The sequence below is a fragment of the Tamandua tetradactyla genome, chromosome 7 (assembly GCF_023851605.1).
Source record: "Tamandua tetradactyla isolate mTamTet1 chromosome 7, mTamTet1.pri, whole genome shotgun sequence".
Lineage (NCBI taxonomy): Eukaryota > Metazoa > Chordata > Mammalia > Pilosa > Myrmecophagidae > Tamandua > Tamandua tetradactyla.
In genome coordinates this window covers 40,939,076-40,958,148 of record NC_135333.1, presented here as the reverse complement: position 1 = coordinate 40,958,148, position 19,073 = coordinate 40,939,076, and the positions used below count along the sequence as shown (strand labels likewise).

At 47.0% G+C, this 19,073-nt stretch overlaps 1 protein-coding gene across 1 annotated transcript in view; it reads left to right on the top strand.

Moving 5' to 3' along the window:
- Positions 1-19,073, top strand: part of CELSR1 (cadherin EGF LAG seven-pass G-type receptor 1) — a 168,162-nt gene that overhangs the window by 117,346 nt on the left and 31,743 nt on the right. Inside the window, exons 10-15 of the mRNA XM_077169185.1 lie at positions 4,355-4,540; positions 5,516-5,629; positions 13,642-13,816; positions 14,475-14,616; positions 16,771-16,891; positions 18,735-18,918. Of these exons, the coding sequence (XP_077025300.1) occupies positions 4,355-4,540; positions 5,516-5,629; positions 13,642-13,816; positions 14,475-14,616; positions 16,771-16,891; positions 18,735-18,918 (922 nt within the window). The remainder of the gene's footprint in view (positions 1-4,354; positions 4,541-5,515; positions 5,630-13,641; positions 13,817-14,474; positions 14,617-16,770; positions 16,892-18,734; positions 18,919-19,073) is intronic.

Genomic DNA, 19,073 nt, shown 5'->3' with positions numbered 1-19,073 from the left:
TCTAAAGATCCATGGCCCACTACAAGATCCTAAAGATATCACTGTGTGTTTTCTTGAGAGTTTTATAGTATTAGCTCTTATATTTACGTTCTTACAGTCAACCACCTCTCTTGCCTTGAGGCCCACCATACCTGAGTAATCATGCAATCACCTAGGACAGTCCACCCCAGATAAAACAGCTCTGTCAGCCAGAAGCCCTTGCTGGAGCTAGCAAGAGAGAGTCCCGTCTGCTGTGACCCCACATTCTCGTGGCACTGGGCCTCGTTTTATTTCCCTTGCCTGGGCCAGTACTTCTTGTTCTACCCAGTGTGGCGCAGACTCAGGTCCAAGACAGGACAGGTGGCTCTGGGCTCAGACTCGGACATGAGATGGGCCTTTGGAAGTGTTTCAGTTTGTTAATGCTGCAGGGTGCTGGAAAGCAATATTCCAGAAATGGAAAAGCTTTTAAAAAGCGGATTTTATAAGTTATAAGTTTAAAGTTCTAAGGCCGTGGAATTGTCCAAAGTAAGGCACCACTAAGAGGTTACCTTCACTCAAGAAGTGCTGATGCTATCTGGAACACCTCTGTCAGCTGGGAAAGCACGTGGCTGGTGTCTGCTGGTCCTTGTTTCCAGGTCTCTTGCTTCCAGCTTCTGATGCCATTGATTTCCTCTATAAGCATCTGTGGGCCTTTACTCAGCTCCTCCAGGACACAACTCTGGGTTCTGCCTTACTTAGTATCTCATGGGAAGGCACCTGGCGACATCAGCTGGGCCCTGCCCTTGACTAGGATTTGCTTTCTCTGTCAGCAGTCTGTGTCTGTGTCAGCTCTAGAGCAGCTTTTCTCCAAGAGTCTGCATTTGAGGTTTCTCCAAAATGTTTCCCCTTTTGAAGGAAACTAGTAAACCTGAATGGGTGGAGTCACAGCCACATCTAATCAGAAGGTCACACCCACAACTGGGCATTCCACATCTCTGTGGAGAGAATTTAATCAGAAGTTTCTGCCCTACAGTATCAAATAAAGATAGAAGAAACAGCTGCCCCCACAGGATTGGATCATAATTAAAACATGGCTTTTCTGGGGTACATAATCGTTTTAAAATGGAACAGGAAGCATCTGCTCCAGGCTCTTGCTTGCACAGGGGCAATCCAAGGCCTGTGGGCCTTTCTCTGAGCTGCCTGGTAAGTTGGGCTGGGAAACTGTGGGCTCTAGGCCCCACAGTTCCCTCGTTGCCCAGGTCCCCTGGCAACTCTCAGGGGACTCAGGTCCCCTCAGCCCCTCTGCTGTATCCCTGTGGGCGATCTCTCGGTGTGAGAGGGAAAGGAAAAGACTTCCAGAGTGCAAAGCCCCTGCCCTCCACCTGTCCTGTTCACAGGGCACGGCTCATGGGCTTCCCTGCTTTGGTCCCATTCAAATCGGATAGAAGGTGCAGCCTGTGCCTCGGGCGTGATTATGGCTGTCACTGTTTCCCCTTATTAACTTATAATTTCTTGTGTTTACCAGGCAGCCACTGAGCCAGCTCTGGGCCAAAGCTTGGCAAACACAATTCTGCCCAGGGATGCTATTTTTCTTTGTGGTTGTTTCATTGCTGGAACAAATTGAATTGGCTGTTTTTGATTCAGGTGATGGAGTGGCACTTGTGGGTTGTCATTTGGCAGTGCGGTCCCCATAGGAAAAAATGTTCATGTTCGATAGGAAGGACTCCGAAAGCTAGAAACTCCCGTATTGCTTGAGTGATTACGTTATGTGTCACTAATCCAGAAAGAAAGGGGTTTTGCCAGGGACTGCAACCAGTTCCTCCCTGGAGAAAGCCGGATGGCAGGAGTTCCTGCTCCAGGGTGGGGGGTGGGGGGGGCCCTCCAGACCCCCATGGTCACATAGAAGCATACCCCAGGGAAGTTCCCAAAGTCTGACTGGCCAGGCATTGCAGGAATGTTCCGGACCATTTCCACTCGACACTCTCGGCAGGCAGGCCTTCTGAGCTCTTTGGGCAGCAGTGTGGGTGTTCCTAGGTAGTTCCCTCCGTGCCAGGCTGAGTGAGGCCAGGATGCCATCCTGCAGCCCGAACAATTTGGGTAATTGCTCTCAGGCGCCCTAAATCTGCCTGCATTGTCAAGTGGATAGCCTTGCCAGTGTTGAATGCCTCGTTAATTCCAGGGGTGTGGGGGTGGCAAAGGTGGCAAGCAGGGACTGCCGCCAGCCCTGGGGTGATTCGGCAGAGATCGCTTTTGTTTGTAGGCATAATAATATCATTTTTATTGCTCACCTGTTGGCTTTGGAGCTGTATTCCAAGGACAGTGAAAGAGAATGGCACGGGACATGAATGAATTGACTCAAACTTCTGAAGGATAAAAGGAAATGATAGAAAAAGGTGAAAAATTCTCTTCTTAAATTGCTGATCATTGGAAACTAAAATCATTAGGTACGTTATCTCTAAAAATCAGTTCAAAGTCTCTTCTACCGGCTATCGTGATTTCTTCTTTGACCGCTGGGGTATTTAGAAGTAGCGCCTGAATTTCTCACCATGTGACGTTTTCTAGTAAACTATTTAATTTCTAGCATAATTGCAGGTCGGTGAAAATGCTCTTTATGATTTCAGAACTTTGAAATGTGTTGAGGCTGGCTTCTCAGCTCAGCAGTTAAGCAGTTGTTGCACATGTTCTGTATGGACTTGCAGAGTGTGTGCTCTGAAGTTGTTGGGTGAGGTGTTCGGTGAACATCAAGCTTGTTCATTGTGGTTTCCAAATTCTTGCTATCATCGCTGATTTTTTTTTTTTGTCTGCTTGTCCTCTTGGTTGCTGAGAGAAGTGAGTTAAAAATCTCCAACCTTCGTTGTGAATTCATTTGTTACTCCTTTGAGTTCCATCGAGGTTTTGCTAATTTATAGGTTTTATGCCTCCATAACTAGATGCATGGAAATTTAGAACTTGGGTTGCCTTCTTGGAGATTTGACTCTTATTGTTATGAAATGCTTCTTTATTTCTAGTATTGATTTTTTTCCTAAAGTTTACTTTGTCTGGTATTAATATAGCTACACTAGCTTTCTTTGTGTCATTTTTATGATTATCTTTTTCTATCTTTTCACTTTCAGTATTTCTGTATCCTTATATTTTATGTCTTTCTTAAGCAGTGCATTAATAGTTGTTTCCTTTAATTCAGTCTGAGCATTTTTGCCTTTTAAATGAAGTTATCATAAAACATGTGTATCATAAGTTAGTACTAATTTATGAAATTAATATTTACCTTCAGAAATATATACCTCCTGTGGTTACCTGAATCTGTTTCCTTGAAAGTTCTTTGGTTCCCATTGTTGTGGGAAAGCCTGTCTGATGGTTTTATTATTTGGATTTGCTGTGGGTTTCTTTCCATTATTTCTTGTTTTTCTTGGTTTTCAATCACATCTTCTTGTCCCCTCATATACTCGGTTATTTTTGATTGCGTGCTGGACATCGTACTGGAAAACTAGAGAGATCTGAAGCCATGTTGGTGGTGTCATTTTACTCCAGATAACACAATCCCAGACGACTTTAATCCAGTCACTGACTGAGATGACTCAGAGGTGGGCTTTTGATCCTGCAAGGGCCAGTCTGTTTCCTTTTTACCCCTAGCATGTATCCCTTCAGGGTCTCAACCCAAAGAAGGGTTTGAAGAGGATTCCTCCCTTTGGCAGGCACTGGACTCCAGTTCCATGAGTCTGAAAAGTTTTGCATGGCCTTGCAGCCTTAGCTGCCTCTTCCAGAGTGGGCTTTTGTGAGTATGCATTAGCAGGCTTTGCTCCATGGATAGCCTTCCCTGCAGGGCCTTGTGTTGCTTTGATGCCTTCAATCAGATGTTCTTAAATATTGTGTCTCATTTATCTAGTATTCTCAGGAGGAGGGTTGTTGGAGTATTTCTTATGTTTCATTGGGGGCAACAAGATCTTAGTGTTGCTCCTGGCTGTTATTTTCAACATGGGCATTTTTAGGCCAGTTTCATTGCTGATTTCTGATTTGTCTCACCTGTATTTAAACATGTTGGCTTCAATCTTCTCTATAAAGTGTACTATTTATGTCTAAAAATACGAGCCTGATCGTCATCCAAATGTATCATGGTTCCCAGTCTTTAAGTCTCATGAACTTCTTCTTGATCCATATCTTCCTTGACCTCTCTCAAATATTTGATGCTTTTTCCCCTAGAAAAAGGCATATAATTCTGAAAGGCATAAAAGGCAACCACAAATCCAAACTTGGCTTGATTTTTAAGCCTGTTTTTGATCCAGTGCCCCATCAGGTCTGTGTACGTGGCTCCATTATTCAAGTAACTGCAAAGCATTTTCGATTTTGCTGTCCCTGCATTGCGCATCAATCAGCAGGCCTTGTTCTCCCTTTCCTGCAGATCCTGAATAATTATGTCCAGTTTGAGGTGTCCCACGGCCCCTCGGATGTGGCCTCCATGACCCTGTCCAGGTTGCGTGTGACGGATGGGGAGTGGCATCACTTGCTGATCGAGCTAAAGAGTGCCAAAGAGGGCAAGGACATCAAGTACCTGGCGATCATGACCTTGGACTACGGGATGGACCAGGTGAGCTGTTGCCTGCACCCTCCTGGTTGCAGATCTCTTCCTCAGGCTTGACGGAAAAACACAGGGACCCTTCGAAGTCCCAGGGGCCTTCCAGAGACCCTGTGGGCTCAGAAAAGCCCTTTCCAGGCCCCTGTGAACTTCAGTCTCCTGTTCTGTCTTCTGGGTTCCCAGCATCTGCTTCTCTGGATGCAGGGAAGGAACTGGCCTCCGTCTAGCTCTTCTCCATCATGCCTGGCTTGTCACCATTAGCACCTTGGCATTGGTTTCATTGAGCAGCGTGTGTGTGCCAGGCATGGTGCTCAGAGGGCTGCAGAGATAAATATTGCAAGGGGCCCAGTCCTCATTGGGCCAGGAGACCAGGGAAAAGAAGGTCCCTGTCCCCAGTGGGCAGAGGAGCATTCCAGGCAAGGCATGCTCTGAGGATGTTTGGTGGGCCAGACTGGATTTCCACCATCAGCAGTGGGTAACACAGGGCCCTTTTTACAACATGCCCACCCGTTCAAGGCGATTGCTTGTGATTCTTAAGGGCTCCTAGGTCTAAACTCATCTGACATCACAATTTGAAAATTAGCCTCTGTAGTGTCCACACCCATCCCTGACTCCTTGGGACTGAAGATCTAACTGGGACTTTCCAAGATTCCAATAATATTTGACACGTTTTCCCCTTTCTGCTGTCTGCGTGGTTTACCAGACACTTTGCCACATGGTGGCTCATTGTGGTCGGCCTGTTCACCACCCAGCTCACCGTGCTGGCCTAGCCAGGTGCAGATGCCCACCTGGTGCCTGTGAGCCATGGGCTGCTGTGTCCTTCCGTGTGACGGCCGAGCTGGGCCTGGCCTCGCCCTCTCGGGGGGCTTCGGGCTCTGGGCGTTTGCTTCTATGGCTGTGTTCCAGCCTTCACACACCGCCCTTCCCAGCTAGAGGAAGTTTCTAGAATGTAGCCTTAGAGTCCTGATCCCCCTCTCTGTGCTGCAGGACATGATGCAGATTGGGAACCAGCTTCCCGGGTTAAAGATGAGGAGCATCGTCATCGGGGGTGCCTCTGCGGACAAGGTGTCTGTGCAGCAAGGATTCCGGGGCTGCATGCAGGTACTGAGGAGAGCAGGGGCAGGCGGGAGAGGGGCCGGCACCTGCCAGCCGAGTGCCTGTGGATGACCTGCTAGTTTTCAGAATTAGTTACAATAATCAAGTGTGTCTGATGGGCATCCCAAACTTAAGGTGTCCAAGCCACACCCTGATTTCCTTAGACCCATCCTTCCCCATGGTTCCCCTCTGAGTCAGGGGCTCCCCCATCCCCCTACTGGGCTCTTCTCCCCCCATGTCCTCCCAGATCCCCCCACCAGTTTGCCCACCTACCCTAAATCTGGCCCCTCACCCCTCCGGTGCCCCCACCTGAAACCACTGGTTTCCTTCCTATCTCTATAGATGTGTGTGCTGTTCTGGATGTTTCCTATAAATGGAGTCATCTGATGTCCTTAGCGTCAGGCCTCTTTCACTGAGTGTGACGTCTTCCAGCTCATCCATGCTGTAGCATGTTGTTCTAGTTTGCAAGCTGCTGGAATGCAATGTAGCAGAAACTAAATGGCTTTTTTTTTTTTATTTTTTTTATTTTTTTTTTATTAATTAAAAAAAGAATTAACAAAACAATTAGAAATCATTCCAATCTACATGTACAATCAGTAATTCTTAATAACATCACATAGTTGCATATTCATCATTTCTTAGTACATTTGCATCAATTTAGAAAAAGAAATAAAAAGACAACAGAATAAGAATTAAAACAATAATAGAAAGAAAAAAAAACAAAAAAAACAAAAACAAAACACCTATACCTCACATGCAGCTTCATTCAGTGTTTTAACATAATTGCATTACAATTGGGTAGTATTGTGCTGTCCGTTTCTGAGTTTTTATATCCAGTCCCGTTGTACAGTCTGTATCCCTTCATCTCCAATTATCCCTTCTCTTTTTTTTTTTTTTTAATTAACGGAAAAAAAGAAATTAACCCAACATTTAGAGATCATACCATTCTACACATGCAATCATTAATTCTTAACATCATCACATAGATGCATGATCATCATTTCTTAGTACATTTGCATTGGTTTAGAAGAACTAGCAACATAACCGAAAAATATATAGAATGTTAATATAGAGAAAAAAATAAAAGTAATAATAGTAAAATCAAAACAAAACAAAACAAAACAAAACAAAAACCTATAGCTCAGATGCAGCTTCATTCAGTGTTTTAACATGATTACTTTACAATTAGGTATTATTGTGCTGTCCATTTTTGAGTTTTTGTATCTAGTCCTGTTGCACAGTCTGTATCCCTTCAGCTTCAATTACCCATTGTCTTACCCTGTTTCTAACTCCTGCTGAACTCTGTTACCAATGACATATTTCAAGTTTATTCTCGAATGTCCGTTCACATCAGTGGGACCATACAGTATTTGTCCTTTAGTTTTTGGCTGGATTCACTCAGCATAATATTCTCTAGGTCCATCCATGTTATTACATGGTTCATAAGTTTATCTTGTCTTAAAGCTGCATAATATTCCATCGTATGTATATACCACAGTTTGTTTAGCCACTCTTCTGTTGATGGAGATTTTGGCTGTTTCCATCTCTTTGCAATTGTAAATAATGCTGCTATAAACATTGGTGTGCAAATGTCCGTTTGTGTCTTTGCCCTTAAGTCCTTTGAGTAGATACCTAGCAATGGTATTGCTGGGTCGTATGGCAGTTCTATATTCAGCTTTTTGAGGAACCGCCAAACTGCCTTCCACAGTGGTTGCACCCTTTGACATTCCCACCAACAGTGGATAAGTGTGCCTCTTTCTCCGCATCCTCTCCAGCACTTGTCATTTTCTGTTTTGTTGATAATGGCCATTCTGGTGGGTGTGAGATGATATCTCATTGTGGTTTTGATTTGCATTTCTCTAATGGCCAGGGACATTGAGCATCTCTTCATGTGCCTCTTGGCCATCCGTATTTCCTCTTCTGAGAGGTGTCTGTTCAAGTCTTTTTCCCATTTTGTAATTGGGTTGGCTGTCTTTTTGTTGTTGAGATGAACAATCTCTTTATAAATTCTGGATACTAGACCTTTATCTGATATATCATTTCCAAATATTGTCTCCCATTGTGAAGGCTGTCTTTCTACTTTCTTGATGAAGTTCTTTGATGCACAAAAGTGTTTAATTTTGAGGAGTTCCCATTTATTTATTTCCTTCTTCAGTGCTCTTGCTTTAGGTTTAAGGTCCATAAAACCGCCTCCAGTTGTAAGATCCATAAGATATCTCCCAACATTTTCCTCTAACTGTTTTATGGTCTTAGACCTAATGTTTAGATCTTTGATCCATTTTGAGTTAACTTTTGTATAGGGTGTGAGAGATGGGTCTTCTTTCATTCTTTTGCATATGGATATCCAGTTCTCTAGGCACCATTTATTGAAGAGACTGCTCTGTCCCAGGTGAGTTGGCTTGATTGCCTTATCAAAGATCAAATGTCCATAGATGAGAGGGTCTATATCTGAGCACTCTATTCGATTCCATTGGTCGATATATCTATCTTTATGCCAATACCATGCTGTTTTGACCACTGTGGCTTCATAATATGCCTTAAAGTCAGGCAGTGAAAGACCTCCAGCTTCGTTTTTTTTCCTCAAGATGTTTTTAGCAATTCGGGGCACCCTGCCCTTCCAGATAAATTTGCTTATTGGTTTTTCTATTTCTGAAAAATAAGTTGTTGGGATTTTGATTGGTATTGCATTGAATCTGTAAATCAATTTAGGTAGGATTGACATCTTAACTATATTTAGTCTTCCAATCCATGAACACGGTATGCCCTTCCATCTGTTTAGGTCTTCTGTGATTTCTTTTAGCAGTTTTTTGTAGTTTTCTTTATATAGGTTTTTTGTCTCTTTAGTTAAATTTATTCCTAGGTATTTTATTCTTTTAGTTGCAATTGTAAATGGGATTCGTTTCTTGATTTCCCCCTCAGCTTGTTCATTACTAGTGTATAGAAATGCTACAGATTTTTGAATGTTGATCTTGTAACCTGCTACTTTGCTGTACTCATTTATTAGCTCTAGTAGTTTTGTTGTGGATTTTTCCGGGTTTTCGACGTATAGTATCATATCGTCTGCAAACAGTGATAGTTTTACTTCTTCCTTTCCAATTTTGATGCCTTGTATTTCTTTTTCTTGTCTAATTGCTCTGGCTAGAACCTCCAACACAATGTTGAATAATAGTGGTGATAGTGGACATCCTTGTCTTGTTCCTGATCTTAGGGGGAAAGTTTTCAATTTTTCCCCATTGAGGATGATATTAGCTGTGGGTTTTTCATATATTCCCTCTATCATTTTAAGGAAATTCCCTTGTATTCCTATCTTTTGAAGTGTTTTCAACAGGAAAGGATGTTGAATCTTGTCGAATGCCTTCTCTGCATCAATTGAGATGATCATGTGATTTTTCTGCTTTGATTTGTTGATATGGTGTATTACATTAATTGATTTTCTTATGTTGAACCATCCTTGCATACCTGGGATGAATCCTACTTGGTCATGATGTATAATTCTTTTAATGTGTTGTTGGATACGATTTGCTAGAATTTTATTGAGGATTTTTGCATCTGTATTCATTAGAGAGATTGGTCTGTAGTTTTCTTTTTTTGTAATATCTTTGCCTGGTTTTGGTATGAGGGTGATGTTGGCTTCATAGAATGAATTAGGTAGTTTTCCCTCCACTTCGATTTTTTTGAAGAGTTTGAAGAGAATTGGTACTAATTCTTTCTGGAGCGTTTGGTAGAATTCACATGTGAAGCCATCTGGTCCTGGACTTTTCTTTTTAGGAAGCTTTTGAATGACTAATTCAATTTCTTTACTTGTGATTGGTTTGTTGAGGTCATCTATGTCTTCTTGAGTCAAAGTTGGTTGTTCATGTCTTTCCAGGAACCCGTCCATTTCCTCTAAATTGTTGTATTTATTAGCGTAAAGTTGTTCATAGTATCCTGTTATTACCTCCTTTATTTCTGTGAGGTCAGTAGTTATGTCTCCTCTTCCATTTCTGATCTTATTTATTTGCATCCTCTCTCTTCTTCTTTTTGTCAATCTTGCTAAGGGCCCATCAATCTTATTGATTTTCTCATAGAACCAACTTCTGGTCTTATTGATTTTCTCTATTGTTTTCATGTTTTCAATTTCATTTATTTGTGCTCTAATCTTTGTTATTTCTTTCCTTTTGCTTGCTTTGGGGTTAGCTTGCTGTTCTTTCTCCAGTTCTTCCAAATGGATAGTTAATTCCTGAATTTTTGCCTTTTCTTCTTTTCTGATATAGGCATTTAGAGCAATAAATTTCCCTCTTAGCACTGCCTTTGCTGCGTCCCATAAGTTTTGATATGTTGTGTTTTCATTTTCATTCGCCTCGAGGTATTTGCTAATTTCTCTTGCAATTTCTTCTTTGACCCAGTCGTTGTTTAGGAGTGTGTTGTTGAGCCTCCTCGTATTTGTGAATTTTCTGGCACTCTGCCTATTATTGATTTCCAACATCATTCCTTTATGGTCCGAGAAAGTGTTGTGTAAGATTTCAATCTTTTTAAATTTGTTAAGACTTGCTTTGTGACCCAGCATATGGTCTATCTTTGAGAATGATCCATGAGCACTTGAGAAAAAGGTGTATCCTGCTGTTGTGGGATGTAATGTCCTATAAATGTCTATTAAGTCTAGTTCATTTATAGTAATATTCAGATTCTCTATTTCTTTGTTGATCCTCTGTCTAGATGTTCTGTCCCTTGATAAGAGTGGTGAGTTGAAGTCTCCAACTATTATGGTATATGAGTCTATTTCCCTTTTCAGTGTTTGCAGTATATTCCTCACGTATTTTGGGGCATTCTGATTCGGTGCGTAAATATTTATGATTGTTATGTCTTCTTGTTTAATTGTTCCTTTTATTAGTATATAGTGTCCTTCTTTGTCTCTTTTAACTGTTTTACATTTGAAGTCTAATTTGTTGGATATTAGTATAGCCACTCCTGCTCTTTTCTGGTTGTTATTTGCATGAAATATCTTTTCCCAACCTTTCACTTTCAACCTATGTTTATCTTTGGGTCTAAGATGTGTTTCCTGTAGACAGCATATCGAAGGATCCTGTTTTTTAATCCATTCTGCCAATCTATGTCTTTTGATTGGGGAATTCAGTCCATTGACATTTAGTGTTATTACTGTTTGGATAATATTTTCCTCTAACATTTTGCCTTTTGTATTATATATATCATATCTGATTTTCCTTCTTTCTACACTCTTTTCCATATCTCTCTCTTCTGTCTTTTTGTATCTGACTCTAGTGCTCCCTTTAGTATTTCTTGCAGAGCTGGTCTCTTGGTCACAAATTCTTTCAGTGACTTTTTGTCTGAGAATGTTTTAATTTCTCCCCCATTTTTGAAGGACAATTTTGCTGGATATAGGAGTCTTGGTTGGCAGTTTTTCTCTTTTAGTATTTTAAATATATCATCCCACTGTCTTCTAGCTTCCATGGTTTCTGCTGAGAAATCTACACAAAGTCTTATTGGGTTTCCCTTGTATGTAATGGATTGTTTTTCTCTTGCTGCTTTCAAGATCTTCTGTTTCTCTTTGACCTCTGACATTCTAATTAGTAAGTGTCTTGGAGAACGCCTATTTGGGTCTAATCTCTTTGGGGTGCGCTGCACTTCTTGGATCTGTAATTTTAGGTCTTTCATAAGAGTTGGGAAATTTTCAGTGATAATTTCTTCCATTAGTTTTTCTCCTCCTTTTCCCTTCTCTTCTCCTTCTGGGACACCCACAACACGTATATTTGTGCGGTTCATATTGTCCTTGAGTTCCCTGATACCCTGTTCAAATTTTTCCATTCTTTTCCCTATAGTTTCTGTTTCTTTTTGGAATTCAGATGTTCCATCCTCCAAATCACTAATTCTATCTTCTGTCTCTTTAAATCTATCATTGTAGCTATCCATTATTTTTTCTATGTTTGCTACTTTATCCTTCACTTCCATAAGTTCTGCGATTTGTTTTTTCAGTTTTTCTATTTCTTCTTTATGTTCAGCCCATGTCCTCTTCATGTCCTCCCTCAATTTATCGATTTCATTTTTGAAGAGGTTTTCCATTTCTGTTCGTATATTCAGCATTAGTTGTCTCAGCTCTTGTGTCTCATTTGAGCTATTGGTTTGTTCCTTTGACTGAGCCATATTCTCAATTTTTTGAGCGTGGACAGTTATCTTCTGCTGCTGGCGTCTGGGCATTTATTCAGATTTCTCTTGGTGTTGGACCCAGCAAGGTTGTAATATTTTTCTGTGAAATCTCTGGGTTCTGTTTTTCTTATCCTGCCCAGTAGGTGGTGCTCGTGGCACACGTTTGTCTGCGGGTCCCACCAGTAAAAGGTGCTGTGGGACCTTAAACTTTGGAAAACTCTCGCCGTCCTGGGGGTTCGCTAGCCGAAGCGGCTTGAGCCGGCCCGGGGTCCGAACGCAGGGAGGGTTGCTGGTCGCCGCAGCCAGGGAAAGAGCCCGTCCGAATTTCCTAGTCGGCCCTGGGCAACAAGCGTGGCGGGAGGGCGCCAGCGGCAGCGGCCCGCCCGAGAGAGTGCACGTTCCCCGGGAGTCACGGGTTTGGAAGGGGCCTCCCCCGCCCGTCACTGTTCTCCGCGGCCTGGGGGTTTCCGATCCAATTCTCTCAGTTGGTCCGGGGGCTGCGCGTGGTGTGGGCGCCAGTCGCCTTGGTTTCAGGGGACCACCTCTCCAATTCTCCCAGCCGGCCCGGGAAGGGGGAAGGGAGTAACTCCGGCCGCTTGCCACCCCGCCCGGTAAGGCCCGCGCGCCTCGGCGATCTCACCCGAGCTGCTTCTCTCAGCCAGCCAGCCGTTCCAGGATGGGGTACGCTGTCTTTTTTATCTCTGTTGTGGCTTTGGGCGCTTTCTGTATCGTTTCTACTCCCCTAGTAGGTGTCCTGGAGAAGAAACTAAGATCTGCGCGTCTTACTAAGCCGCCATCTTCCAGGAAGTGTCCTAAATGGCTTTTAAAAGGGGGCATTTATTAAGTTGCAAGTTCACAGTTATAAGGCCATAAAAATGTCCCAATTAAAACAAGTCTATAGAAATGTCCAATCTAAGGCAGCCAGGGAAAGATACCTTGGTTTAAGAAGACTGATGACGTTCAGGGTTTCTCTCTCAACTGGAAAGGAACATGGTAAATGTGGCAACATCTGCTAGCTTTTTCTCTGGGCTTCTTGTTTCATGAAGCTCCCCTGGTGGCATTTTCCTTCTTCATCTCCAAAGGTCTCTCGCTGCGTGGGCTCTGTGGTTCTTATGGCTCTAAAAAGGGACTTTCTCCAAAATGTTCCCTCTTTTCAAAGATTCCAGTCAAGGCCCACTTAGAATGAGTGGAGGGGTGGAGTCACATCTCCCTCAGCTAAAAGTTAATACCCACAATCGGGTGAGTCACGTCTCCGTAGGAATAATCAAAAAGCTCCCAGCCAACAATATTGAATGAGGATTATTTTCTGGGGTCCACAGATTTAAATCAGCACACATGTATTGGTACATCATTTCCTCTTTATGGCTGAATGACCCAGGTCGGGCTTGCTGCTGAGCTTACTGCATGGGGCCCCTTCATTACAGCTTACTGCATGGGGCCCCTTCATTACAGCACACATGGCGGGCTTCTCTGCCTGGTTCCCTCTGTAAGGCCACCCCCTTCTCTGATTCTTGGAGCAGCCTCTGGAATCCCACAGGGCTGCCTTTTCCATGCCCGTCGCCACAGGTCATTCTTTTTCACTGCCCTCGTCCTCTTTTTCCTTATGGCTCTTACACCAGGTGAAATTATCCTACAGCTCTGTGTCTGCAGGGCCCATCCCCCTGCTGGAATATGTGCATCAGGGCAGTGGGGGCTTGGCTACCCACCAGTCCCCCAGCAGTCTCCGTCCCCCCAATCCATCTGAAGATGGGTGAGGCATCTCTTCTGACATACCTGACAAGGGACTGGAGAGAATCTGGGGTTTCCTTGATCCCAGTTACTTTCTGGGCTCCATCCAGCCCCAGGGACCGAGGCCAGCTGTCCTTTTATTAATGCAGGGAGTGAGGATGGGCGAGACGTCCACCAATGTCGCGACCCTAAGCATGAATGACGCCCTCAAGGTCAGGGTCAAGGATGGCTGTGAAGTGGAAGACCCGTGTGCCTCGAGCCCCTGCCCGCAGAACAGCCTCTGCCATGACACCTGGGACGGCTTCTCCTGCACCTGTGACAGAGGTGGGGCCACAGCAGGACACACGGACACCCCTAGGCCCTCTTCCTCCTGATCTCTGCTGGGGGAGGGTTGCACCTTTGGTCTTGAATAGATGAGGGGGCCTACTTTTGGGCATCAGGGTCCCCCTGCTTGAATCTGAGGGTCTCTGGTGCTTTGTTTTATAACTAAGTAATGGCCTCTCTCCTGATTTTAAATGTATCCCTGCATCTCTTTTTTATTTGGGGTGGAGAGGACATAACCAACCCTGTTGTTAGGGTACATGATGAGGTTAGGGAAAGAATTAGAGAAAAGGACGCATTTGAATTTTGGAGCTGTGGAAGACATCCTCAGCGGGTGCCCTTGTGACTGGGAGGGGGTCCGCGCCCCTTCCTCCCCCAGCTCCCACCCTCCCTGGGGCAGCCAGCGGGATGGGCCCTGAGCCTGGGATGTTCAGGGATCCCTGCTCCCCAACATAGCTGCCTCCTGGGTCCCCTCTGGTGACTTCAAGGTACCACTGCTTTCCCCACCTGAGCAGCAAGCAGGGTAAGTGTCAGGAAGGCCACAGATTGTTCTAGACCTCTCCCCGGTCAAAGATTGGCCTGGAGGGTCTCACCCTGAAAGGTGAGCCTGCAATGCCAAAGCCACTTCCAGGAGGAGGCAATGCCGCCCCTGTCTCCCCAGGTTTCTTTGGAAGAAAATGTGTGGACGCATGTCACCTGAACCCCTGCGAGCACGTGGCGGCCTGCGTGCACGCGCCAGCCTCCTCCCGGGGCTACGCCTGTGAGTGCGGGCCTGGCCGCTACGGGCCCTACTGCGAGAACAAGTAAGAGCTCCTCCCGCCCCTTCCTTGCAAAGCCCACTGAGCCCCCTTCTTCTTGCCGGGGACTTGGCTATGTAACTCCAATGCCTGTCTTTCTGGGTGACAAGGAAAGATGTTTTTTCAAATTCAGCATGGAATGCCTAAGAATCAAATCGGGCTTCTCAAACCAGCCCCCGTTAGAGCCTGCTTCTGCTCCCAAAACACAGTACACCTAGTGTTTGTTCAAGGCACCCCTACCCACCCCCCCAGCTGTGCTCAGTGAGGCAGGGCTGTGTTGGAGGGATGGAATGGGTGCAGAGCACTTTATCTGTGGGCCGGCAGGGTTGAAACCCTCGCTGGTGTGTGCTGTGTGCCCTGGCATGGGTGACAGGAGCAGTGGCCTCCTGGGAGAGCTGTGTGCAGAGCACAGGTGTGTGCTGGCAGGTAGACCACTCTTGGCCATCTGGAGCCTCTTGGTTCTTGGTGAACCAAGGCTCTGGGGCCCCTTCAAGGTGGTGCAATTGTGGCTTGCAGTCCTGGGCCACCAGCACCCCTCATGATGCACAAAGCCAGGGTCAGGTGGTGCTAGCCACACCCTGCGTGACAGGAAACCCTTGCTGCACTTCCTTGTGTGTTCACTCAAGACCAGAGCATGCTGCAATCCTGGTCAGGGGCAGGGCTCACAATCTCAGGAGAATGGGATGCAAGCTGAGCAAGTGTTTAGGCAAGGCAGCCTGGGAGTGGAGGGGGACATGGGAGCCAGGGAAACTGAAGGGGGAGGGCATTCCAGGAGGGCAGAGCCATAAAAGAGTACTGGGATGGGGCATAAGGAACTCAGCTGGTCCAGCCCTGGCTGGGTACAGCCTCCCCGTCATCCAAGCCCCAGTCCCCCCACCCCAGGGGAGAAGGTCCTGACTGTCCACCCAGAATTCCTCAGACACTTGCATCTCACTCCCAGCCCCTGTCTGCAGAGGTCCTATCTACAAACTGCTTGTTTTAAAAATGATTTGCTTTCTCACTTTTCTTCTGCTACCTCAAAAGTGTATCTGAGATGTGTAGGTGTGAGCATACAGGTGCGCAGATGTGCAGGCTGATACACGTGTAGGGGTGTGTACATGTGTACAGAGCCAGCATGGACCTCCTGAGTGGGGAGCAGAAGGGGCAGCCTGCGGTGGGAACGGTGCTTGGCTCTGTGGAGACCACAGGGCCAACAGAAAATTAGCAAGAGCAGATCTGAGTCCCTGAGGGCCACCAGCTGCAGAGCAAAGCCAGAGGAAGGGGGTCCACTCAGAGCCAGAGACACACCAAGGCCGAGGAGGGGAGGGCAGTGGGTACACAAAGGTTCTGGGGGCTCCATGCTGTAACACAGACCCATAAACGCCAGGCTGGAACCCCAGGCTTGGGAACACTGCCCTGGTCATTTTTATGTCCATGATGCACAGTTGGTACTTAATAATTGATTGTCACATGAGTGAGTAGATAGAGGCTGAGCGCTGAGTGGGCAGATGGAAATGCTGTTAGACAAGATGGTAAAGGCAGGGCATCATTTCATTTTGAGGAGCCTGGGAGACACTGGGGAGAGTATCCCACAGGCAGGTGGGGCTGCAGGTGAGTGATCTAGGTTGGGAGCAGAGGCGGCTGTGAAGCAGGTGAGCACGGCCGGAGCTTCGCGATGTAGCTGCATTGTGCTGACTGGAAGCTCTCATTGCATCACCTACATTCACCTACCTGTATACACACACCTGCACACACATCTATCTGAACACACATACCTACGTATGCACACCTACATATATATCAGACATGCATCAACCTGTACACACGTACACATCCCTACACGTGTATCAGCCTGCACATCCGCACACCTGTATGCTCACACCTACACATCTCAGATATGCTTTTGAGGTAGCAGAAGAAAAGTGAGAAAGCAAATAATTTTTAAAACAAGCAGTTTGTAGATAGGACCTCTGCAGACAAGGGCTGGGAGTGAGATGCAAGTGTCTGAGGGATTCTGGGTGGATGGTCAGGGCCCTCTCCCCTGAGGTGGGAGGACTGGGGCCTTGGATGACGGGGAGGCTGTACCCAGATTCTGGTCTCCGCGAGGCCTCTGGGTGGCCATTGCTTATGCCAAAAGGGATGTTTACCCACACTGTGCCCACTGGGCCATTTTCCCAACAGGATCGACCTCCCGTGCCCCAAAGGCTGGTGGGGGAGCCCCGTCTGTGGGCCCTGCCACTGCGCGGTCAGCCAGGGCTTCGATCCCGACTGCAACAAGACCAGCGGCCAGTGCCGGTGCAAGGTGGGTACGCGGCCATGACCCAGGCCCCACCACAGGGTGAGCCTGGAGGGTGCTGTGGGCGTGTGGTCACACACGCACCTGTACGTGCACACACTTGTGCTCACACACGCACCTGTACACACACCTGTACCCGTACATGCACATACACATGTACACACACACATCTGTACACACACCCAGTTCTGAGCCTAGGAGATCACATTGGGCAAGTATTCACACACACGCACCTGTAGACACACACACATACACACAGTCCTGAGCCTAGGAGGTTTCCATGGGCATGTGCTCTCACACACACATACATATGAACCTGTACACACGCACATACCTGCACACACAGGTTCTAAGCCTGGGAGGTCGCCATAGGTGTGCTCTCATACACACACCTGTACACATACATACAGGTCCTGTGCCCATGAGGTTGCTGTGGGCATGCACTTTGACACACACACCTGTACACACACACACAGGCCTGAGCCCAGGAGGTTGCTGTGGGTGTGTGCTCACACATGCACTTGTTCACACACCCATACCAATATGCTTTTACATGTTTCTCTGTGCATCGACATGCCCTTTTGATGCCCGTAACCCCCTGGTTTAGGCTTGTGAGAAGTGGAATCCTACATGTCTTCAGCCTAGCACCCACTCTTGGGCAGGAAACTTAAGGTTTCTGTGAAGGTGGCACTGGCCACTGATCTCCCAGTGGCTGTTCTCCTGGTCTTTTCTCAGACCAGACCTCTGTGATGACTGAGATGTTAAAACACAAGCGGGTGTTCTGCCCCTCACCGTTGCCTGGTGTGTGGGTGCACGGGCTGGCTCTCCATGCTCCCAGGTGGGCTTGGGTGTTCTCAGTCCCAATTATCAAACCACCACTGCGTCCTTGACCTCAGCTCTTCAGAACCTGTCGGTTGCTGCTGCTGAGCAGCTGGGGCTGGTCCCCAGAGGCTGGTCACAGCTCAGCGGGCCAGGGCTGCCACTGTGTGAGCCCCTGACCCAGGAAGGGGGGGGTGTCATCTCCGAACCAGTGAAAATGTCCCGTGCATGCCACAGGGGTTACAAAATGAAACACAACTTGTCTCCTGAAACACTGAGATGAAAAATCAAAACGGCCACTGTGGGTCAGGGTCCAGCTCACCCCACATGGTGGTGGGCAGCAAGGAAGGAAAGTGGGCATACTCTCGGAGAACACTCATTTATAATTTCCTTCTCATTGAGAGTTAGAGCAGAGCAGGAATGGCTTTAAAAAGTAAAAATCACAGTTTGTTTCCCATGGGTGTCCGTATCTCCAGGCTTCCTGCCCTCCCATCTCAGTGTTGGAGCCCTTCCGAGTGAGTCGTTTGGTGGCTTTGCCTGGATGACACCTGAGCATGGGCCTGTGAGGCACCCCGACCCGCAGCCCCTGCCCCAGTTCTCCCAGGAGGAGGGCAGCCACCTAGGGCTGTGGCCCAGCTAATGGCCGAGCTGGCGTAAACCCAGGGCTCCACCCCCACCCCGATCAAACCTGGGCTTTTGGCCTGCCCAGTGCTGGACAATAAGGCTGTTTAGGGCTGCTCTCCATAAAGCTCCATTTGAATCTCTGTCTCTTTAAAGCAAAGCAAAGATTGGCTAGGAAACTAGAGAAGGCATGTACTTTCCTCAAGAACGCTCCAGCCTGGGTCTGGGAACAAAGGCCCCAGAGAAGCTTGGGGAGAGTGGGTGGGCGCAGCGGTGAGAGGCCCCCGAAGCCAGGTTGGTGGCACACGCAAACCTCTGAAGCACCTCGACGCTGCCCAGGAGACACCATCCCAAGCGTTGGCCACTGCGGTGTCTGGCTCAGGCATGCCTACACCCCTTGCCCTTGCAGGAGAATCACTACCGGCCCCCAGAGCAGGAGGCCTGCCTGCCCTGCGCCTGCTTCCCGCAGGGCTCCCACAGCCGCTCCTGCCACGCAGAGACCGGTCAGTGCGCCTGCCGGCCCGGTGTCATCGGCCGCCAGTGCAACCGCTGCGACAGCCCCTTTGCTGAGGTCACCATGCTGGGCTGTGAAGGTCAGCGCAGGCGCTGGGTCCCTTTGGGCCGTGTACCGAGGACAGGCTGCCAGACTGCATGGGAGTGCATCTAAGCACATGCTGGGGCTTGGGGGTGCACTCGGCAGTTGGGGACTCTAACCAGCCTCTTGGCCTTCTAGAAGCCTTGCCCTGTA